We start from the raw sequence: 24,158 nt of genomic DNA, 5'->3' as shown, positions 1-24,158 counted from the left end.
GCTCTCACAGAAGAAGAGGACATCTGCTCCCTGGTTCTCGTCGACCTTAAAAGAAGAGCAAAGGAAAGTGAGGGCTCTAGAGCGAAGATGGCGCCAAAAGTACGGGGAAAATGACCTGAATAATTTTAAAACCGCACGTCGCCAGTATCATAGCTTGATAAAAACTGCAAAAAAGGAACACTATACTGAAGCTATAAACAACAGCAAAAACAAGCAGAAAGACATTTTCAAGATAGTTAATACCTTTATGAACCCTAAAACTATGCAGAAAGATATACCCCCCTCTCAAAGTCTTTTCAACACAATAGCTGATTTTTTTTATGAAAAAATTCACACTCTTACCAAAGACTTCCCCCATCTGCCGGCTCAAGGTGAAACAGAAGGCAGTAGAGTTGACACATCCATGGCCAGTATGTCTACCTATGACCCGATTAGCCTAGAGGAATCTCGGACAGAAATTGTGGCGATCAAATCAGGATCCCCTTTTGATCCCTGTCCGCCTTTTGTCCTTCATGCTATGGTGGACATTGTTAACCCCACCGTAAACAGTATTATAAACTCTTCACTCCACCTAGCTTCAGTCCCCGATGAATGGAAGCTAGTAGCGGTAAAACCCCTACAGAAAAAACAGCTACCAGACCCAACAACACTGGCAAATTTACGACCTATCTCTCTGCTCCCGGCTCTCTGCAAATTAACAGAGAAAGCCGTGAATAAACAGCTCACGGCCTTTCTGGAGGCTAATAACATCTGGCACCCAAACCAAGCAGGTTTCAGAGCTCAACACTCTACGGAGTCAGCTCTCATCTTTACCTCTGAAACTCTGCGAGCAGCAATGGAGCAGGGAAAAAAGGCTGTTCTGGTACTCTTGGACCTGTCTGCGGCGTTCAACACGGTCTCACATTCCATCCTTGTGGACCGTCTAACCGCGGCCGGGATAGTCGGAAATGTTTTGGGTTGGATAAAAAGTTTTCTCGCAAACAGGCGACAAGTAATTACCTTAGGTCAGTTCAGGTCGGAAGAAAAGCGACTCATCTCAGGAGTGCCGCAAGGCTCCTGCCTGAGCCCTACGCTTTTCAATGTATATATGGCCCCCCTGATTGCACTTATATCATCCTTCAAAATTAACACCATCTCGTATGCAGATGATACGCAGCTCATCCTGGTGATGGATGACGACACCAGAGAAGCGGAAATGAAGCTCAAAAATTGCCTCAAAGCTACGTTCAAATGGATGAGCGACAACCATCTGAAATGCAATTCAGGGAAAACTGAGATTCTGCCATATGGGAAAGACAATCTGTTTAGCCCCATTCTTTGGTGGCCGGAAGATGCGGCCGCCCCCCAAACACTGTCACGGCAGTCAGAAACCTAGTGATCAGATTTGACTCTACCATAGCATTTAAACAACAAGCAGTAGTGGTGGCTGGAACCTGTTTTAATATCATAAAACGCCTAAGAAAATTCTACGAAGGGGAGAGGTGTGGCGCCGCGGCCGGGGCGACTGACGCTGGAATCTGGGGACCACGGTTCGATCCCCGGCTCCGGCGGCAGGTTAGCCCAGCACCATGTGACTCTGGGCAATAGCTCGCTTAATCTTCCCGACGGCCCCCAGCGCCTAGAGACCCTAACGGGTGATTGTGCGCTTTACAAATGTGGACTTTACTTTACTTTTTACGATCTGATACCTCTCCCAGCACGTAAAATGGTTGCAGTAGCGCTTATTACATCACGCCTTGACTACTGCAACAGTCTCTATGGAGGGACTAACCGGACGGTTGGCCATAAGCTGCAAATGGTACAACACGCAGCTGCAAGACTGGTGCTGAGATGGAACAGGAGGACGTCAGCCACAGCGGCAATGGACACCCTACACTGGTTGCGATACATAAAAGGATCCTTTTTAAAATCCTCCTAATCACCGTCAGGGCCTATCACGGAAGAGGACCCAGCTACATCCAGAGCAGGTTTAAACACTACACCCCCCCACGAGATCTCAGATCTGCAAAAGCCAACCTTCTTACCATCCCCAATTTCAGATTAAAAACTAGAGGAGGAAAGGCTCTGGGGGTTCTGGGGTCAAAGGCCTGGAATAAATTACCCCTGCCCCTCAGCTTTCAGGAAGACCCTCAAAACATGGATATACAGTCAATCAGATGTTTTATGTAAAAGCTTAATCTGAATCAGTATACTTGATCTAACTCTCAGCTGACTCAGCGCGGCCTGTCACCACTGCCTAGTCTTTCTAAGCGCTAAGATGCTCCCTGGAGTGAAGGCTGCGCTATATAAAAACCCCTTTACATTACATTACATGACGAGCTCAGCTCGCCATGAGGCACGGCGCTCCTGTGCTCATGACGAGCTGAGCTCGTTACAGGTGCATTGGCTCCCGTGGAACGTTCAGCACAGCAGGGTAATTCTCCCCGCACCTGAGCGTTCCACGGGCCATGACGAGCTCGTCATGAGCACCGGAGCGCCGTGGCTCATGACAAGCTCAGCTAGTCATGAGCATGGGACGGGTTAAAGCAGGTAATAACTGAGCACAATATTCTATTTTTTATGGTATTTGAGCACCATAATTTAATGTTGGTAATACCTAATCACAGTATACTATTTTTTAAGGTAGAAAGGGGAAGAAACTTGATCAATTAAATTTCCATAGACTCCTCCTCTTTAACTCAGTTGACCAATTCCTTGATTTCACAACAAATAGCCAAGATGGAGTTTATTGATGGTAGCTGCCACATATGTATATTCCACACAACCCATGATATTGATGACCACCTTGAATCTGGTGAACGTTTCTAAAAGACAAGGGGGCATATTACAATGAAAGTGGCGGAGGGTGGCGTTACGCCAAGAAGGCTAACGCTGCACCCCATCACTTTTGAAACGCAGGGATGCGCCATATTCACAAGAACGCGGTGCACCCCTGAGGTTCTCCCTGTGCTGGTGCTAAATTTAGCTGCCTAACCCCAACGCAGGCATCCTTGCACCATAGTGCAAGGGTGCCTGCATTGAGGGAACGATTGTTTATGTGCAGGAAGGTGTTCCTTCCTGCACATAAACAATCACTAATGGTGATTTGTAACTCCTATGTGTGCTGTATTGTGACACCTTCCTGCACATAAACAATCCATGGCAATTTGCTGTTTCTGTGTGTGCTGCACAATGCAGTTTTATCCAAACATAATACTAAAAACACCATTTTAACATGATTCTAAAAAGTGTACAGGTTCGTAATACTTACATTAATTCATAATTCAGTTTTTCTAAGTAAACTAAGTCATTCCTTTGTTTTATTGCCAACTGTATGTAACAAATCACTCCATTACAGAATGTCATTTTTTCCAAATTCCTTAAATAATTAAAAGCAATTTTATAGGAGAACAAGGTCTTAACCTTAAAAATTGGACGGAGATACATTTTCCTAATATCCATATAAAATTTACAAAAAAGTAAAAAGTGGAGGGTACTTTGTTTGGACCTACCATCACACGGACAATTCGGACATTTAGAGCGCACCACTTGCCCCTTTTAGGGAAGGCAAATAAATAGTGTAGTGTGCTCAACCTCAGTCTGGTTATGTAGAATCTGTGTTGTACATTCGTTACATATACGAGGTATGGTTGTAAGCCCGAAACAATGGGGCCCTCAAGATAGGAAATAACATTCTTCGTGGAAGGGAGGAAACTCACTGAGGCAAGGCATGGAACCCCAATTGCTAAATGTAGTGAAGGATTGCTTCACTGTTGGCACCTGCGAGAAGATGCAGGGCCTGATTCACAAAGGGACACCGCACTTGTGGCGGAGGCGCTGCAGTCGAGAGGCCGTTTCTGCACTCGGGGCACAATCTCCGCCATGAGAATTCTCATGGCGGAGTTTCTGCTCTGAGTGCAGAGACTCCTCCATGACTACGGGGCCTCCGTCACTAGTGTGGAGGGTTGTATATCAGCACAACGTGGGCTATTACAACGCGTGCCATTACAACGCTGTTTTTACAACGCAAGTCGTTACAACGACTTTCGCCGTAAGCGCTGGATAGTGGAATAGTTTAATTTTCTATTCCAACTCCAGCCCACGTTACAGTAGGGAAGGTGTTGGAATTGAAAATTAAACTATTCCTTGTCCAACAGCGCCCTCCAGCGCAAGTTGTTGAAACGACTTGCGTTGTAAAAGCAGCGTAGTAATGGCAGCGCGTGGTAATGCCCGCATTGTAAAGGCTGTTCCCCGTGTGGAGGTACTTTGTGAATCAGTCCCGCAGTGTTTGAGGCAGCTGTCCTTGCCACCTATACATGTTCGACCCATGCCTGAGCTGTCTGGGTTCTTGCTCGTTGGGTCCAAGGAATGCTTATGTAGATAGAGCATTGCGGATACATGCTTGAGCTGTGGGACTATCAATATATATGTGTTATCATCATGAATATGAACTAATATTCCACCAGAGTAAATATATTTGATTCTGAAGCAAGCTTTTGCAGATGATAGAGTCCACTGGCTTTGTTACAAATAATATGGTTAAACTTGTTTCTGATGTTCAATTTTGCACATGAAGCCATTGCTTTGTGCAGACTCCAGTCCAATTCGTTAATCAAAAAGGCCTGATGCCTAGTATTGCTTGATTTATTGCTTATTATTGCACTTTATCTGTAACATACTGCTGATTTTGCACAATTGTCTAAATGCCATTTTTGCACTATGCTATTAATGCTGCTAGTTTTTATAGGCCCATCCAACATTTTTAGAGATTTTAATATTGTAACTTTGTATTTGCATTGGATGATATGTATATTTATATGTTTTAACATTTTCATCGCATTTTTCTTATTGGTGGTGATGAATTGTGCTTTTATGGATATCTTTTATCCGAATAAAGATCATTTGACTTGACTTGAAAAAGGCCAATCAGGTTGTGCTAGAAATTCTATGGTTGGCTTCAGCAACTGAGTTACACGGGTGAACACTTTGCTTTAGAAGAAACTGTGTTTTACAAGATTAGAGAAAAGCTGTCATGTGCCTTTTGGGATATGCCATCCACTTAGATGATGTGGTGATACACCCGAGTTTAACCCCTTCCGTGCTCATGACGAGCTGAGCTCGTCATGAGTTGCGCCGCTCGCATGCTCATGACGAGCTCAGCTTGTCATGTAACGCGGCTTTTGTAAAAAAAGCCGCACAGCGCGAAAATCGCGGCCGCACGCATGCGGTTAAGACTAAGGTCCCTTCTCTGTTCTTTGGCCTTTGAGGATTAAGCAGATTTTAAAGAATGTTATGTTGCTGAAGAAGAGCCAAGTATGGAAGAAGTGCAAGCATGTTTACAATCTCTTGAGAATGGATACATGGCAGGTTGATTGCCTGTTTGCTTTGTATTGGGTTGGTGAGTTTCCCATGATTCTGTATTCCTCTTTTGGTTCAACCCATCTCCTGTGTTTGTAAACATGTGGAGTATACTGCCATTTGTCATGTGAAGGTACTGTGCTTTGTATATGGGGTCTGCCATGGCATGTTTTGTGTTGTTATAGAGAATACATTACATTTAAATGTTGTCTTGCTATGATTCCAACTCCCTCAATGTAAATGTATGTGTCTTGTAAAGCACACTGCTTCCCTGAGGCGTCGTGGCGCTGTAGACCGCTGGGGAACCCGTCCTGGCTTTCCCTGTGAGATGGTCCCTATTGGGTATCTCCAAGGTGAAACCAGGCATCCCCGGCGAATGTGAGGGGCCGTTGTAGAGATGAGGCAAGCTAATGCCCAGAGTTGCTGAGTGTGATCCCTGGTTAGAGAAGGCACCGAGGCGAGAATTATCGAGTCCGCTGACCCTGGTCCACGACCCTGCCGCGTCGGGAATTGAACCCTGGTCCCGGGCCGTTCTCTGCTTCCGGGTCTGCCTCCTCTAACCAGTGAGCCACACCACTCCACTGTAAGCAAGTACCATTAACAATTGTGATGTTTGAGAGTTCTATTGTAAACACTTGTATTTTACCCTTTGATATATTAGTATCCTACTAAATTCTTTGATACCACAGAGGCTGAATGGAGATATCCTACTTCCCAAACCATTATTCTCGCAGCCTGTGACTGAGACACGTGGTGTAGTAGTTGGTCTGCGGCAATAAGATTTCTAAATGCACTTTCAATGTCCCTGATTTATGCTTCTGGCAATTTAATGTTTTCTGGGCCAGCCTTCATTACATAAGAAACTCAGTTTTATTTATTCTTCCCACCCATCCCTGCTTCCAGGTAATGTCAAAAGGAGGCATCACCAAACATGGCAAACACACCATCGATGGGGCACACGTGAAGCATGGTGAGCCCCTGTTGAGCTTCTTCTACCTTTTCCCACCATTGTTCCTTTACTGTCCTTGCCTTCCTGTGGTGTTGGGGTGTAGAATGTCTTTGGTGAGATTGGACCTCTTATTTCAATTTTAAAACACTTCTTCATTTATATTATATCATGTGAGTTTCATAACATGGTACATCTTTGAACTGTTAAACTCTAATCAGCAAGTACAATTGCACAGCATTCACTCCCCATGTTTATACCAAATCTTGCAAATATATTCTAATGATATTAAAAGTGTAGTCTCTATAGATGCCAGCAATGTCCAGCATGGTGATGTCAATGGCTACATTTGGGATATGAAGAAAGGGTGGGCAGTCATCTGATCCAATATATGTACCTATGCTGAAGTGTTTAAACGTTTTCCAATTGTATGTGAAGGACTATATACATGGCTGCACATATAAGGTGAGCCTCAAATTGACAGGATCTTGCTCATGCATCTCAATGGCGTTACGCTCATTCTGTCTGATAGGGTGCGATAAGGCAATAGGAGGGAGCTGGGGCATGTTCAAAGTGTTCTATAGATCAACCTTATCCCTTATTATAAAACGTATTGTTTATTAATATAAACCTTATTATATGGGGCTAGATGTAGGTAATTCTCATTTACCGACTCTAGAATACCGAATTTTACAGATTCGGTTTTCTAGATTCGGTAAATGAGATGTAGTTAAAAATTTGGTATTTTTTACCGAATCTGTAGGATTGTCATTGATTCCTATGGGCCTTGAGGCCCATAGTACTCAATGTCAATGCCCGAATCGGTAATTACCCATTCGGTAAAAATACCGAATTTGCAAGGGGGACAGGGTGTCACTTTGACCTGTTGCACCCCTGATTTTGGCTTGTGTGCCATGTGACGCACACACATGCCCTTAGGGCATGTATGTGTGCCACATGGCACAGGTGTACACTGGAATTCGTTATTTACCATGCAATAGTATTACGCGGTAAATAACAAATCGGTAATGGCCTGTGGCACTGTTTGAAGTGCCACCTACATCTGTATTTACCGATTCGGTAAATTTACCGATTCGGTATTTTACAGAATCGGTAAATTTACCGAATCGGTGAATATACCGATTCTGTAAATTAAAGGCCACCTACATGTCAAATCCCAAATACCGGTCGGTAACGGCCGAAATCGGCCGTTACCGACCGGTATTTGGCGACCTACATCTGGCCCTTAGTGCTCTACCAGATGTAATTTTGATACTTAGGTCAATATTTTCTGGGTTAATCTCTTTACATACAAAGGCACATTTTGAATGTTTTCCATTCTAGAAAAAAGGTTATTAATTTTCTGAAGAAATCTTCCACTCACCTTCACAGATGAAGTTTTGGTCTTTACTTTTCCTCCACAGGTGTGCCTGCGACTTTCATGCTCTCACTGCATATTGGCACAGATGTCGCTCCTCTGGCCAAGATGTTAATATTCGCGTTCCTTCCCTGTGGTGAAGTCATCGCAGACACAGCAAAATTCATAGTTGCGAAGAAATTTGATAACAAGGTAAGAGGTTAGAGTTAGAGTGCAAGTGGGAGGAGGTCGATGAGCTTTGAAGTCAGTCGATACATATAGGGGATTATAAAAACATCCACAAAGTAAGAATGAAGAGTAAACAGAAGAAAGGAAAATACTCAATCTCCTAATTTAAGATATCTGGTCATAACAGAGATGGTCATAGTAGTTCTGAGGTTAAACTTACAAGATAGCACAGCTCCTGGATTTAAGATAATGGAATGTTGAGCATTTAGCCTGTACCAATGGGTTTCCTTCGAGAAGTGGTGGAGCATTACTGAATTGCCTAGTCCTCTATGGTTAGATGTAGTCAGGACAGTTGCATAGGGATGCATACATGCACCTATCTATGATTGAGCGAGATCAGTTTCAGAACTGGGTGGCTCAAGGAATTTGTATAACAAATGCAAAGATTTTCATACCTGTGATTGGCTGACTAAGAAGATGAGTAGGAAAGGACATCCCCTTATATATATAGTAATTGTGTACCAAATCCCAATCTACTCCAAACCTGCTTTTTGATGCCTTTATTTGTTGTCTTTGTTGGGGGAATTTAACACTCAGCCTCCCACTTGCGGTTACATTTCATTGTAAGAAGTGCATTATTCCTAGTATATTTGCAATAAATACCCTAATGGTACAAAGTTAAAAAATTGAGAAAGATTCTTCAGAGAGGTACAGCTGAAAAAACAGAATTTTGCTTTCTTTTATTTTTTGTAACTTTTTTATTCACTCTTACATCAGTATTTCATATAGAAATCCAGTATATAATTTTCTTTCTCAATGTGTACAAACAGTTCCAAGCTCATCATTTGGTAAAAATGAATGTTCCAGTATGTAGTCTCTGCAGATGAAATGATTCTAGTAAAGGCTTTACAATTGGTGTTTTCAATTCCAGGTGAAGATACACTTCTCTCATGTGGAGGGCTTACCTGCCTCACCTACCAGTTTGAAAGTAGAAGCCTCTCCTGGCTCCCTTTGTGCCCTTCGTGCTGTTGACAAGAGTGTCCTGCTCATGAAACCAGAGAAAGAGCTGACAGTGGAATCGGTGAGATTTTCATTTTTTGGCTTACCTTTCAACACATTTAATTGCTTCTGAGTTTTGGGATGTACCACATCATACCTTCTGTGTTTGAGGGAAGGCTACCACAGAAGGGAAGAAGGACCCAGTGGGTGTATGAGCAGGTTTGGAATGGTCTCCACATCTGGAAAAAGAATGTGTAAATTATATAAGCGGCTGCTGAGGCTGAGTAATGGAGCCGCAATATAGCCTTATAGCCCGCCGTAGAGGGCTATACCGGCTATTAAAGGCCCTCTCCAGCGTTAAAGGCCCCAAGCTGAAGGCCTTTAACAAGGGAGAGGGACTTTAATAGCGGTATAGCCCATCTACGAAGGGCTGTAAGGCTATTAGAACATTCTGTCACTAGAGGACAGAATGTTCTAACAAAAAAACAAAGCCTTATGGGAGCGTGAGGGGATTGGAATCCCCTCAGGCTCCCTGAAGCCTTTTTTCACAGCCAGAGCTGTGAGCAAAGAAACATTGAAATGTTGGAGCTCCGGGCTTATACCAGCCATTATAAGCCCCGAGCACTCCATTGTTTTCAATGGAGCTCCCAACATTCCAATGTTCTAATAACAAAGAATGGCTTCCTGATACATTTTCTCTGGCTTTTTTACAAGCTCCTTGCGCCGCCGGTACGTCACATTTTGCTGCCTCATATTTTCAAGGACACGTAAAGCTACCCTGAATGGCTTTTGTGTCCTTGTAAACCCAGCCCCTTTACACGCAGCACTTTGCACAAAAGAGGCGTTCCATGGGTGTTGCTGTGGGTGTTCCCAAGCAACACCCATGGAAGCTTACACATTCACAGATTTATGAGAAATTGTAAACCTGGGAACGCGTCAGAATGCTATGTCTCGCCAGAGGCGGCGTAGGGAGGAGCAACGAGGAGAAATGTTTTAATTTCTCTTCTTTTTTTCCTATTTCTATGCGTACTGCATTCTGCAGCACAAATCGAAGCAGGAAATCTTCTCTCTTGAATGTTTTTGTGCAGGAAGGTGTCCCTCCCGGCACAAAAATATTCTCCCTGCAACACAGGCACTCTTGCACCGTGGTGCAAGAGTGTCTGCGTCAGCGCATGGCAGCTAATCCTGCGCCAGCGCAGGGGCGAGCACAGGGATCCGTCATATCATTGAAGATATGACACATCCTTGTGCTTTGTAAGTGACTCAGTGCGGGGCAGCAGAATGGCTTGCGGCATCGCACTGTTATGTTATGTTATGTTAAAAAGCTTATACCGCGCACGTACACCGAAACGGTTTCTTGGCGCTCATAACAGACATAGCAGACCAAGGCAGGTGGTTTTACTCAAAGGCAGCTTTGAAGAGATGAGTTTTTAATGTCTTTCGGAATAGCTCGTATGAGGGGCAGTGACGGAAAGAAGAAGGGAGAGAGTTCCAAAAGAAAGGCCCTAGAAAAGAGAGGCGCAGGCCGCCATGTTTCTTGCGGCGGTTAGATGGAATGCACAGAAGGTTGTCGGCAGAGGAACGGAGGTTGCGGGTTGGGAGATACCGCTTTAGCTTAGAGGAGATGAACACAGGTGCACGGTTATGGAGGGATTTGAAAATGGTGCACCCGAGTTTGAAGGAACACCGTTTGACCACTGGGAGCCAGTGAAGGCTCTTTAGGAGAGGGGAAACATGCTGGTGTTTGGGTTGGTGAAACACCAAGCGGGCGGCCTGGTTCTGGATAAGCTGGAGTCTTTGGAGCTGGTAGGCGGGAATTCCCGCATATAAGATGTTTGCAAAGTCCACCCTGGAGATGACCAAAGCCAGGATGACTAATATGAGTGCCTCTCTGGTAAGAAATCGGCAGATCTTACGGATCCTGCGCAGTTGGAAAAAGCAGGAAGATGTTACAGCCGAGATTTGCGATTTCATAGATAGATCCTCAGAGATGACCACTCCAAGACTTTTCGCCGAGCTGACCGGGCGAGGGGGAATACCAAGAGAGGGGGGCCAGTAATTATCATCCCAGGGGTTGGTCGGGCCACCCACCAGAACAAGTTCCGTCGTAGACGGATTCAACTTGAGCTGGCTGTGAGCCATCCAATCAGAGATGTATAACATTGTGGTTTGGAAATTGGTGCAGGACGATGGTGAAGTGTCCAAAGGAAAGATCAATTGCAGGTCGTCTGCATAATTATAAATAGTGGCCGGGGAGTAACGGAGAGAAACCATGAGTGGTTGCATGTATAAATTAAAAAGAAGAGGGGATAGAGCCGAGCCCTGAGGGACACCACAGGAAAGGGGGGAGAGAGGAGCAGAAAAAGTGGAGAGGTGGACTGCCTGGGAGCGGCCTTGAAGGAAAGATCGAACCCAATCAAGGGCTACGCCCTGAATGCCGGCGTTGGTGACACGGTCGATCAGGATGGCGTGATCGACCGTGTCAAAATCCGCCGACAGGTCAAGCAGTACAAGGGCTTGAGGAGTGTTATTATCAGCTCCTGTTCTTAGGGTATCCATGACGGCCGCTATCACCGCCTCTGTGGAATGAAGGGGGCGGAAACCAGCCTGTTGCGGGTCCAAGAAAGATGAAGTCTCTACGAAAGTGCTCAGACACCAAGTTACATAGGTCTCTAAGATCTTACCCAAGAAAGGGAGAAGGGAGATGGGTCTATAGTTGCTCAACACTAGTGGATCTGCGTTGGGCTTTTTCAAGATGGGTAGCACCACGGCCTGCTTGAAGGAGTCTGGGACAATTCCTGTGGCTAAGGAGGTATTGAGAAGAGCCAAAGCAGGATCAGGGCAAGTCAGGAAGATTTCTTTAAGAATATGAGGGGGGGAGGAGGAGCTTGGCGGGCATCCATGATGGCCGCGTGAGCACAGTGCTCTCCGGACCCCCGCCACTCCCGGCATGATATCCTGAACATATCCTGATTAATTACGAGGACTCTTGTAGAGGAACCTGGGCTGATCTTAATGCTGTTTTTGGATTTCAAATTGAACCAGGGGCACCGAAGATACGTCGACTCGAACTTTCGGGGCCCGCCCCGGTGGTGCGCCCGGGTCTTGGTGAGGCTCTGTTGCCGTGTCTGAGTTGAACAACAGCGGCAGGGGGATTCGACTTGTGGGTCCCCCTCTTAACTTTCGGTTTCGATTTTGCCTCAGACTACGTCTTCCGGCAGAGGTGTCTGGCCGTTGTTGGGTCCAGCGACGCGAGGTTGCTGTCGCACCTTTTGCCTGCTTCGCATCCTTCCAGACCGGTTCACACCTCGATGTGCCCTCGCTGCTGATTTTTGGCTCCGGCGCCCTGTCTTCCTGCGGCCATTTTCACCAGGTCGTGTGGGTCCCTCGGGGACGCTGTCTCCATCATGTCTGGCAGAGGGGACCAAGAGAGGTGGAAGACCAAGACGCCCCTGCGCGGGGGCCCGGTCCAGTCTAACATCATGGACCGGTACACACAATCGAAGGGGTCCCCTGGAGCCGCCTTGCCTGGCCCGAGTGCAGTTGGGCACCCTTTGGAGGCTTCGGCGGAACCGTCCCTGCAGGACATCATGGGCACCATTTCTGGCATGAGGGAAACCATCGGCCAACAGTATGAAGCTCTGGCCCACAAAATAGATACTGTGGCCATCGATGTGAATTTGATTCGGGCCGACCTATCTAAAACCAATGAGAAGGTGAAGTCATTGGATCTCAAGTCATCTAGCCTCACGGCCGACGTCTCGGAGATACAGACGGAGATTGGCAACCTCAGAAAGGTGAATGATTTCATGACTCGGCGCTTGGAGGATTTTGAAAACAGAGCACGGCGTTGCAACGTGCGTGTGGTTGGCGCTCCGGAAAATCCTGACCCACATTCTGTTGATCTCCTGGTTGAGGACTTAATACAAAACTACCTTTCTCCATCTGGATTGAGCAAATTTTTTGCGGTGGAACGTGCCCATCGTGTTCCGGGTGGCCAGGGCAAGCCGGGCGCCCCGCCGAGGCCCATTGTTGCAAAACTCTTTCATTATAGGGACCGAGACGCTATCCTGCAGGCCTCGCGAGTTAAGGGCCCGGTGGCCTTCGAGAATGCCATGGTGAACTTTTACCCGGACTTTTCACAGCTTGTGCAGAGACAACGTATGGGCTTCCGTGGAGTTAAGAAGCGTCTTCGGGACTTGGGACTGCGATACGCCATGCTTTTTCCTACCAGGCTGCGAGTTGAGTACAATGAACGGACCCTTTTCTTTGATCGGCCTGATTCGGTAAATGACTGGCTGGACTCTCTGCCGGACCGGCCTAACTGTACTGAGCCCACCGAACACCCGGGTGGTGCCGAGGGTGGGGTAGAGAGCTGAACTTATTGTCTATGCCCCTGTCTCCGTGCCATGTGAATTCTCCCAGGGTTCAATGCTTGAGTGCCTCCATTTTCTGTGTGTTCTCTTCTCCCTTTAGCTCTGTCGGGGTGGCGGGTGGGACGGGGCCTTTCCTCCTCCGGGGTCTTTTTGTAGAACGGGGGTTTTTGGGCGACAGGCACACTGCATGTTGGGGTGGCTTTTTAGCTTACTGCAGGGGTGCAGGGTGGGGGGTGTTTTCTTGGATGTTGGGGGGTGGGTTGGTGGGGTGTTTGAGGTTCGTGTTTTGTTTTTTCAAGGCGACTCTATCTTGCTAATGGAATTTTCAATGTCATGCTCAATGGGGGATGGTTCCTGCATCACTCTGTGGGATGGGGGGTAGCGGGTTGAGGTTTATTTCGTGGAATGTCAATGGTCTGGGGGATCGTATAAAAAGGGGGGTGGTGTTGCAATGCCTGCGACGTTTGTCTCCCGATATTGTTTTTCTGCAGGAGACCCATCTAGTGGGTAATACTTGTCGTGCAATGAATAGGTGGGGCTATCGCCTTGTCGTGCACTCAGGGTTTACTACGGGTTCCAGGGGGGTGGGCATCCTTGTCCGGGCTTCCCTTCCCCTTTCGATAGATGATGTGATCCTTGATGATCGGGGGCGTTATGCCGTCCTCGTGGGACGATATGAGGGCCGGACCCTTTCTCTGTTTGCCGTCTACGTGCCCCCCGGCCTGCAGGCCTCTACCTTCTCCGATTTGGGCCGAGTGCTGTTGGGCCTCCCTGATGGCGCTCTTTTCATGGCTGGTGACTTTAACTCTGTGTTTTCCGGTCTGAGTGATCGTTACCCCCCTAGGGACACTCCTTTGGCCCAACTGTGGCTGGGTGGTTTTTTGGATACTTTTGGTTTGGTGGACTGTTGGAGACTTATGCACCCCACTCAGCTTCAATATACTTTCCATTCTGGGGCCCATGGGAGTTTGTCTAGACTGGATTACTTCCTAATGCCAGCTGCACAGTCATCGGCTGTCCGGGAGATTAGACACCTTCCCCGGGGCATCTCGGACCATTCTCCGCTCTGGCTTTGCTTTGAGATGGGGGTGGAGGCGGCGGGCCGGGTGGCTCCTATCAACCCTTGGTACCTGACCTCCCCTGAGACCCGTGGCCTATTGATTAAGTCCCTGGACAATTATTTTCTAGATAACGAGGGGTCTGTCTCCTCTGCGGTGTCCCTATGGGAGGCTTCTAAGACAGTGATTCGTGGGCAGGCCCTGTCTCTCATTGCTGAAACCAAAAAGGCGAGGAATCGGGAGGTGGTGGATCTTGAGATGGAAATACTTGAGATGGAGGCTGACCTGGAATCGACTGTTACTCCTGGCAAACTCCATGCCCTGGGTCTGAAGCAGTTTGCCTATAAGTCTCTGGTCACGGATGCGGCTAAACTGATGTTTCGAGAGCAACAGGGTCGTTTGTATGATGTTGGGGACAAAGCGGGTAAATTGCTTGCCTGGTTGGATAAGAAGGAGAGGGCGAATCGAGTGGTGCCGGTGATTCAGACTTCGAATGGTGTGAGAGTGACGGACCCGGTTGAAATAGTGGAATGTTTTGCGGACTACTTTCGTGCGGTTTATTCCCCTGTGTCAGAACGGGATGCAGACGATTCTCGCCTCTTGCTGCGTGATATAGCATTGCCCTGCCTCTCCGATTTGGAGCAGGTCTCTATGGAGGCCCCGTTCTCAACAGACGAAATAGCGACTGCCATTCGCTCTCTCCGTTCGGGCAAGGCTTTGGGCCCGAACGGATTGCCAATCGAGTTGTACAAACTGCGTCCTGATAAGATTGCGCCCTATCTTCGAACAATGTTTTTGGAGTCCCGTGAGCGGGGTGCTCTCCCCTATGACCAGCGCCTGGCTACGATCGTTGTAATTCCTAAAGAGGGTAAGCCCCGGGATCTTTGTTCGTCATATAGACCCATCTCCCTGTTAAATGTTGAGCCCAAGGTTCTTGCCAAGCTCTTGGCTACTCGCCTCCTGACGGTCATTGGTGACTTGATTCATCCGGACCAATCCGGTTTTATCCCGCACCGTAACACAGCTCTTAATCTGCGTCGCCTCCACGGAGCCATTGCGAGGGCGGGGCTTCTGACGGAGCCGGCCATTTTGGCTTCTTTGGACGCCTCGATGGCCTTTGATACGATAGAGTGGCCCTATCTTTGGGCAGCTCTTGAAAAGTCTGGTTTTGGCCCGGGGTTTATTGGATGGGTGAAGCTGCTATACACCGACCCCCTGGCGCAGGTTGTGGTTAACGGTTGAGTTTCTGCTCCCTTTTCCCTCGGTAGGGGGACCAGACAGGGGTGCCCCTTGTCTCCGCTACTTTTTGCTCTCGCGTTAGAGCCGCTGGCTGCGTGGCTTCGATGGGAGCCTTCTCTCAAGGGGATACGTTGGTCCCCAGATTTTGAGGACCGCGTTTCGCTTTATGCGGATGACATTCTTCTTTACCTTACTTCCCCGCGTAAATCTTTAAATGTTTTATTCGACGTTCTCACCTCGCTTGGTAAAAATTCTGGTTTGATTATCAACTGGGCTAAGTCCTGTGTATATGCCCCCGTTGCCGAATAGGTTTCCTATCCAGGTTGTTCAGTCCTGCTTCAAATATCTGGGGATTTTTATTACACTTGATTCGTCGCTCCGGTTTGAACGTAATCTCCTTCCCCCGCTTCTTCGACTGAGGCTGGACGTGGCTCGCTGGCGTAAATTGCCTCTGTCTCCGCTGGGCAGAGCTGCCCTTTTCAAGATGATGTCCTTTCCGCGATTCCTTTACGCACTCCAGAATTCCTATGATGTCTTCCCCGCTACCTATTTTCGAGAGGTCGAGAGTCTACAAAGGCAGCTGATTTGGGACGGGCGTCCACGTATCGCCCTTGCGAAGCTTACCATCCCTTGGTATGACGGGGGCATAGCACTTCCTGATATCAGGAGATATTATTGGGCTACCCAACTGTCTGCCATTAACCACTCAATGTACTCCCCGGGTCGGGATCCGGCCTTTGAAATGGATAGACTCCAACTGCCGGGAGGGGACTTTAATAGAGCGCTTTACTCCAGATCGGCTGGGCGCCATCTTACGGGACCGACCAGGATTGCGGTTAGTGTGTGGCGCGCCGCGAATGTAAGCCTGGGATGGGAGGATCGCATGACACTCGCGACTCCGCTTTATGCGTCCGAGCGTCTGGGATGTCTTTGGACGACGAAGGGTTTTGACCGCTGGGATATGATTGGAATAAGTAGAGTGGGTGACGTGTGTACGAATGGTGCGGTGAAGTCCTTCGAGGCCCTTCGGAATGATTATGACTTGAGTGATAGGGAATTTTTCAGATATTTGCAGGTCCGCCATGCCCTTGCTTCTGTTCTGACTTCTGGTGCCTCCGTCCCTGAGTCCTCCCCCCTCGAAGATCGTATCCTGGATGGCCACCTCCCCGATAGCACTATCTCCTTGATCTACAAGAAGCTGATTCACAATCGCGCTGACTTGCTTGTCCGACTTAGGGAGGCTTGGGTCGGCGACGGGCTGGAATTGGATGACGAGGATTGGCAGTCGGCACTATCTTCTCCGAAAGAGGTCGCCATTCCTGCCCGTCTCCGTCTGGTTCAGCTCAAGATCCTCCACCGGGTGTATGTTACTGGTCCTCGTTTGGTTGTGATGGGTTTTTCCCCGGATGGTTTATGCAAGCGTGGATGCTGGATGAGTGCTACATTTCTTCACATTATCTGGGAGTGCCCGAGGGTGGCTGCCTACTGGACTGAGGTACTTGCGGTGATGGCTGATGTGACTGGCATTGCCCTAGTGCCTGAGGCCCGGAGATGCCTGTTGAACGTGTGGGAACCTACCGATTATTCGGTGGCCCAGACCAGATGGGCGACCCTGGGATATATGGTTGCGAAGCGGGACATAGCGCAACTCTGGGGCTCGTACAGGCCCCCCACTGCCTCTGTGTGGGAGGAGAACATGGACTGGTCTATGTTCCGCGAAAAGACGGTCTATACAGCCAGGGGCAGACCTAGGGCATGGACGAAGATCTGGAGTCAGTGGAACGCCTGTCGCGGAGATATTTGTGCTCCTCCATTGGTTGAACCCCCCGATGTTACCTTATTGCCCTAGGCCGGCGTTCCTGAAATTTCGTATACTGTCCTTTGATTTGCCTGTCCTCCCCGCTGTCCCCCCCACCCTGCTTTGTCCTACTGATTATGATTTCATATTCCTGATTAGTGGGTTCCCCTCCTCCTTCTGGGCTGACTCCGTTTATTATGCATTCGCCTTTCTTGTTGTTTGTTGTTTCTTTTTGGTGTGTATAAAAAAGAAAAATGCCTTATCTTGTTTTATACTTTGGGCGACATTTTGTATCCGATTTGTGCCTGACCTCCGGAGTGGCCACAAGTGTTTTTTCCCGCATTGTGCCTTGATTTTAGCGGCCAGCCCGCGTGGTTGTAGGCCCGTCTCTGTAACCCTGACTTTGTTGCTCAATAAAAGTTTTTAACCAAAAAATTAAAAAAATTAAAAAAGAATATGAGGGGGGCAGCAGTCTTCGGGGGAACCGGAACTAACTTTGTGAAGAAGACTGTGAAGTTCAGTGATGGAAATGGGAGGAAAAATATTAAATTGCTGAGGGTTTTCAGAGGGGAGGGAAAATGATTGGGAAGAAGAGGGTGGAGAAATATTGTTTTTAATTGTGGAGATTTTGTCCTGAGAGAAAGTATTGAGCTCGTCACATAGGGCCTGGGTGGGCATAGGGGGGAGAGTGATGCGGTCAGGAAGGGAAAGCTCATTGACGATCGAAAAGATGTCTTTGGCTTTGGAGGCCGACTCCAAGATTTTGCGGGAGAAGTAAGATGTTTTTGCCTCTAGAATGGAAGATTTATATGTATTCAGTAAAGTCGTGAATTTAGTTTTAAGTAAGGGATCATACTTATGGCGCCAGCGGCGTTCGGCTTGGCGGAGGGCCAGTTTGTCGAGTTTTAACTGGTCAGTAAACCAACGCTGGGCATCGTGGGGACGAGAGGTTTTTATAGTTTTTAGAGGAGCTACAGCGTCGGCGGCCGCCATCAGCCAATGCTCAAGAGTAGAGGCTTGGTTGGAGACTGATCCGAAAGTTGATGGAACTGAAGCTGCCAGGAGGGAATGCAGTTCTGTCAAATTGGCATTTTTCCAATTACGAGCTGTGGTATTAGCAGGGAGCGGAGGGCGGTGGAAGCTGGATAGTTCAACTGAAAAAGAGATGAAATAGTGGTCTGACCAAGAGCAGGGGGTGATCAATGGAGGCGAGATGTCTAAATTAGCCGTCCAGACCTGATCTAGTATGTGGCCCTTGCAATGGGTAGGAGTTGAGATCAATTGCTGACAGTTCATGCTGGTTAAAGTGTCTGAGAACTGCTCAGACAGTCGGCTTTCTCGAGGGTCGGTAGGCCAATAGTTAAAGTCACCCAAGATGATGACTTTGGCATGATTGATAAGAAGCTGGGAGACAAGGTCCCCAACTAATTGTGGGAAGGAGGGCATGTAGATAGGGGGTCTGTACATGAGAACGCAAATGAGAGAGGTCCTGGCCGAGCGGAGTTGGATAACAAGAGATTGAGTGTGAGGGATGGGAGTGCAGTCTAAGATGGAGAAGACATGTTCTTTGCGGATGATAGCAGCAACTCCACCCCCAACTTGTCCTCCAGGGCGGTTGACTTGTAAGATATAGTAGCTGTTAGGAGTAGCGGCCAGGATATCGGGTACAGAGTCGTCTGTCAGCCAGGTTTCAGACAGGAAAAGAATATCTACGTTGGTGTCATCGAGTAAGCGGTGAATTTCTGGTTGGTGTTTTACCATGGAACGAGTATTGAGGTAGAGGATGGTTAGGGCGCGGGTCTCAGGTTTAGGGGAGGTGGGGTAACGGGGTCCGGGGGTAGGAACAAGTTCAGGCAGAGAGTTCAATACTGTGCATGGAGAGGTCGAAATACCGCACTCCTGGGCCCTCCTGATGGCGTCGGGCGGTAGAGGGACTACATGTTGCAGAGTGCATAACTTAGACGACGAGTACGTAAAAGTTTGGGCAGGGTGTAGGGCCGCAGGTCGCGGCTGGCCACGGACGGGCGCAGACGGGCTGGACTTAGGCGCGACTTCGGCGCGAAGTCGGCGCTCCCGCTGCGCTCGTCCGCTGCGCTTCCGCCATATCGTCATTTTATGTGGGACTGCGTTTAACCACTAGACCGCTAACCTGCGCTGGGTGAAGCAGGGCGGAAGTGGAGAAGAGAAGGCGGGGAATGGCGCTCTGCAGTTCGACCCTCCGCGCAAACGGCACTCAGCCGGGGCGGAACGGGGTCTGGAGCGTAAATGATACAGGTGAGATCTCTCACTAACAGTGATAGCAAAAGCACCAATTGCAGTTTAAAAATAGCAGTTTTAAAAATTACACAACAATAAGTGCGGAGAGCCGCGTTAAAAAGCTTGTAGTCAGCTTAGCGGAGCTTAGCAGCATTAGCGGAGAGATAGAGTGTAACAACACATCAGCAGCCTAGATCGCCGCATCTGTCAACTGTGACCCTCGTTAGCGCAGAAGATATACTCCTGGGTCAATAGCCACTAGACCGCTAACCTGCGCTGGGTGAAGCAGGGCGGAAGTGGAGAAGAGAAGGCGGGGAATGGCGCTCTGCAGTTCGACCCTCCGCGCAAACGGCACTCAGCCGGGGCGGAACGGGGTCTGGAGCGTAAATGATACAGGTGAGATCTCTCACTAACAGTGATAGCAAAAGCACCAATTGCAGTTTAAAAATAGCAGTTTTAAAAATTACACAACAATAAGTGCGGAGAGCCGCGTTAAAAAGCTTGTAGTCAGCTTAGCGGAGCTTAGCAGCATTAGCGGAGAGATAGAGTGTAACAACACATCAGCAGCCTAGATCGCCGCGTCTGCACTGAGCCACTTTGTTGTAAATAAGCCCCTCTGTTCCCAAGATTCGCTGCATCAGCAAATGCCATATTGTATAGGATTTTATGACTTAAATGCTAAGGACGTCTTATCAATTCACCTACTGAGATATTGTACTAGTGTATGACCTGCTCCCAGTGAAAGACCTCACAGGGTATTACCATGGAAGGTGGTACCTGGAGGAAGTAGACTCTACACCCTGTGTGAATCGCAAGCCTCTCTTTCAGAATGGGCTGATCTACTTTCCGGCAGTCATGGACACACAGAAGGATGTTTCTGAACTTCTGAAGGTGAGTCTGATCTTTCCTCATCTTGCATGCACCATGATGAACGCATTGCCTTGCCAGTGTTCTAAGGATTGTGAGCCTTCTAGTCCAGTTTCAGGACTTCTTGGTCTAAGAGAGCTCTGCTGCTGAGCACTACTTTCCTCTTATGATCTGTCCAGTCTCCCTATGAATGTGAATGCTTCAATATTTATGCGTGTGCGTATGTACACATGTACGTATGCATGTATTTCATGACACAGGAGCAATGTGATGCTTTACATATAGCGAACAGTGCAGTGTAATTTAAGAAAAGAACAATAGTACTAAGTGAAAGCAGCAGTACATTTGAATTTTTTGAGAAGGTGATAGTCAGTAGAGGGTTGAGCAGGAGGGGAGAAGGGGATCAAGAGTACAGGGAAGGAATGGGAGTGGGCAGGCGAACTAATTTGTTAGACGGACTTCCGACATGTGAGCCGTATATCCCGAAAGAGAGGAAATGAGAAGTTTGATGGTTTCATAGAATGGGTTCCATATTCTTGGATCTAAACAGGAGAAGGTCTGTTTTGCAGTTTTGCTTTTCTTTGGTTAATGAATCTCCAGGAGAACTGATTTGTCTTATATTTTCCTCTCTCTCTCTCTCTCTCTCTCTCTCTCTCTCTCTCTCTCAATGGTGTGCAATTAGCCCCTAAGGTATAGCCAAAATGCAGAGTGTGAAGCCCTATGAGATATGGTGGTTGTTTTGAAGTTGCTGCAGAATTCCAATGGTCACCAGTTGAATATGGTCCATGACTGGACCTTTGAAAAGCACAAATGCTAAGCCATGTAGGTTGTCCAATTCACCTACTGAGATATTGTACTAGTGTACAGAAGTTGCATACTTAATCAACTGTTCTGAGCCTTTCCTGTCTAAGAGCAGTGGGGAAATGCCAATGTGTGACATGTAAGTTTGTTTGGCATGAAAGTGTGTGCACATGAAACCCTTCTTGGACTTAGCTAACCTCTCTCCTGTATTATAAGGTGACTATAAAAAGAATAGTTTTGTTCACTGTAGTCACTCCAATGCACCTGTGCAGAGGAGTTAATAGGAAATTGAATGAGCGAGTATATTTGCACAGTACATTTATAGGACCAAATCATATCAAGGTGGTTTTCCCTGCACAAAAGGACATCAATAGCTATAAAAGAGCAACACATATTATACAAAAAAAGAGTCTTCTTTAGAACCTCTTTTCTGTAGCAGGATAGCAGTCAGGAAGAACCTCATTCATACTAGGTAGAAGATCCTGGAACACAAAAGAGATTGTGATCTGCTCTAATTTTATAGAAGGTACAGTCTTCAATGATCCTAAAACGTTCAATCCAAACCAAGTTAGTATTTCTTGAGTATCGTGTTTAAGGCGACTATGGATTTCGCTATCAATACTTTATTGGTCAGACATCCCGCTGGCGAGGACTGCACATCTGCTTCTTGCAATCTAGTAAAGCAGTGGCATGTTTTTCCGGTGATATGTGCTACTCTCATCGGTTATCGGAATTAATGGTGTTGCAAATTCATGATCTTAAAAAAGTTCCAAATTAACAGATTTCTTTTTACCAGGTAGGTGGGGACATCACATCTAAACCTCACAGAGCCTACATCCACTGGCTCTATGATGAAGTATTTGGATTGTGCTTATGCATATTATTTCTAGTGTACTTGACTCATCCCCATGTCCTGGGTGGAAAAGCTCCCGAAGCGAGGGCGTTACATGGTGCACCCACTAATGTGCTGAAAAATGGGTGTAGGATCACTGTTGTGTTCTGTCTACTGATGCTTGGGTCTCATCTTTGCCTCAGTATGTTCTCAGAAAATTCAAGATAAATTCTGGGGCAGGAGGAGTCTGATGGGAGCAGGAAGTGAGGGTTGTCATCCAATCACGCATTTACATAGATTAATGTCCTCTTTCGTCTTGTAAACTTAGGTGTATGACCTGCTCCCAGTGAAAGACCTCACAGGGTATTACCATGGAGGGTGGCACCTGGAGGAAGAAGACTCTACACCCTGTGTGAATCGCAAGCCTCTCTTTCAGAATGGGCTGATCTACTTCCTGGCAGACCTGCACACAGAGAAGGATGTTTCTGACCTTCTGAAGGTGAGTCTGATCTTTCCTCATCTTGCATGCTCCATGATGAACGCATTGCCTTGCCAGTGTTCTAAGGATTGTGAGCCTTCTAGTCCAGTTTCAGGACTTCTTGGTCTAAGAGAGCTCTGCTGCTGAGCACTACTTTCCTCTTATGATCTGTCCAGTCTCCCTATGAATGTGAATGCTTCAATATTTATGCGTGTGCGTATGTACACATGTACATATGCATGTATTTCATGACACAGGAGCAATGTGATGCTTTACATATAGCGAACAGTGCAGTGTAATTTAAGAAAAGAACAATAGTACTAAGTGAAAGCAACAGTACATTTGAATTTTTTGAGAAGGTGATAGTCAGTAGAGGGTTGAGCAGGAGGGAAGAAGGGGATCAGGAGTACAGGGAAGGAATGGGAGTGGGCAGGCGAACTAATTTGTTAGACGGACTTCCGACATGTGAGCCGTATATCCCGAAAGAGAGGAAATGAGAAGTTTGATGGTTTCAGAGAATGGGTTCCATATTCTTGGATCTAAACAGGAGAAGGTCTGTTTTGCAGTTTTGCTTTTCTTTGGTTAATGAATCTCCAGGAGAACTGATTTGTCTTATATTTTCCTCTCTCTCTCTCTCTCTCAATGGTGTGCAATTAGCCCCTAAGGTATAGCGAAAATGCAGAGTGTGAAGCCCTATGAGATATGGTGGCTGTTTTGAAGTTGCTGCAGAATTCCAATGGTCACCAGTTGAATATGGTCCATGACTGGACCTTTGAAAAGCACAAATGCTAAGCCATGTAGGTTGTCCTTGAGAGGTTGTGATTGTGTTTTTGGATAGGCCAGGAAGGAGGGTCTTACCTCTATAGGAAATCACTAAGGCTTGGACAGCTGACCTGATTTCTGAGGAGAACTTATATGCCTTCCTCTTTAGTTTTTCACCTAGTGGGCATGATTAAATTCATGAGTCTCCTTTACAACCTGTGGTCCAAATTTTGCAGCCTATTGGAAACCCTTCTCTCTATTATATCCAATCTCTCTTTACCGCTATACAGTCGTGGTCGCCATAACCAGCAGAATGCTCAATCAAACTTCACTAGTGATGTGCACAGAAATAACACAACTTATTATTTTCCCTGGTTATACCTCCTTCTTTACCTCTAACATTTCTATAGTTTGTTCTTTGAGCTCAGCACTTCTAAACAGACGATGTTAGGCATAGACTGCTTGTGTCCGGTAGGATATAGTTTCTTCAAATTTTACACTTTAGTAATCCAGGATTTTTCTGCACCAAGTTCCTCATTCTGGGTGACTCTTTGGCCCTAATTGAACTTTCATGGACCCAGAATTCCTGATGCCCTGAGTATCTGTAATTCATAGGTGCAGGAATATTGTGGCATTCCAAGTTGCACCGTGGTTTTTCCCTAAGGAATTACTAATTACTGTGGCAGTCAGTGTTTGCACACTTCCCAGCTCTTGGTCATCCCCCACAGAGACCTTTTGCTGCATTTGTGCTATTGAAATGCTAGGGGGAGGGGTAGCAAGTGTGTAATTGTATCACAGTAGTTATAACTCTCAATTTAGTGGCAACAATAGGAATTGACAATCAAATATGGAATAGTCTCTCA

General features: G+C 47.1%; 1 protein-coding gene and 1 long non-coding RNA gene across 2 annotated transcripts in view; one reads left to right on the top strand and one right to left on the bottom strand.

The window, feature by feature from the left end:
• The window catches only part of LOC144767998 (alpha-2-macroglobulin-like), a 237,548-nt gene that overhangs the window by 116,628 nt on the left and 96,762 nt on the right, over positions 1–24,158 (top strand). The window contains exons 13-16 of the mRNA XM_078651389.1: positions 6,241–6,307; positions 7,708–7,853; positions 8,761–8,910; positions 22,384–22,554. Of these exons, the coding sequence (XP_078507515.1) occupies positions 6,241–6,307; positions 7,708–7,853; positions 8,761–8,910; positions 22,384–22,554 (534 nt within the window). The remainder of the gene's footprint in view (positions 1–6,240; positions 6,308–7,707; positions 7,854–8,760; positions 8,911–22,383; positions 22,555–24,158) is intronic.
• The window catches only part of LOC144767999 (uncharacterized), a 68,718-nt gene that overhangs the window by 13,979 nt on the left and 30,581 nt on the right, over positions 1–24,158 (bottom strand). The window contains exon 2 of the long non-coding RNA XR_013598411.1: positions 7,668–7,792. This is a non-coding gene — a long non-coding RNA (uncharacterized LOC144767999). The remainder of the gene's footprint in view (positions 1–7,667; positions 7,793–24,158) is intronic.

This window comes from Lissotriton helveticus, chromosome 7 (genome assembly GCF_964261635.1).
Source record: "Lissotriton helveticus chromosome 7, aLisHel1.1, whole genome shotgun sequence".
NCBI classification, from domain to species: Eukaryota; Metazoa; Chordata; class Amphibia; order Caudata; family Salamandridae; genus Lissotriton; species Lissotriton helveticus.
The sequence above is the reverse complement of the archived record's forward strand: the minus strand, read 5'-3'. Positions and strand labels throughout refer to the sequence as shown.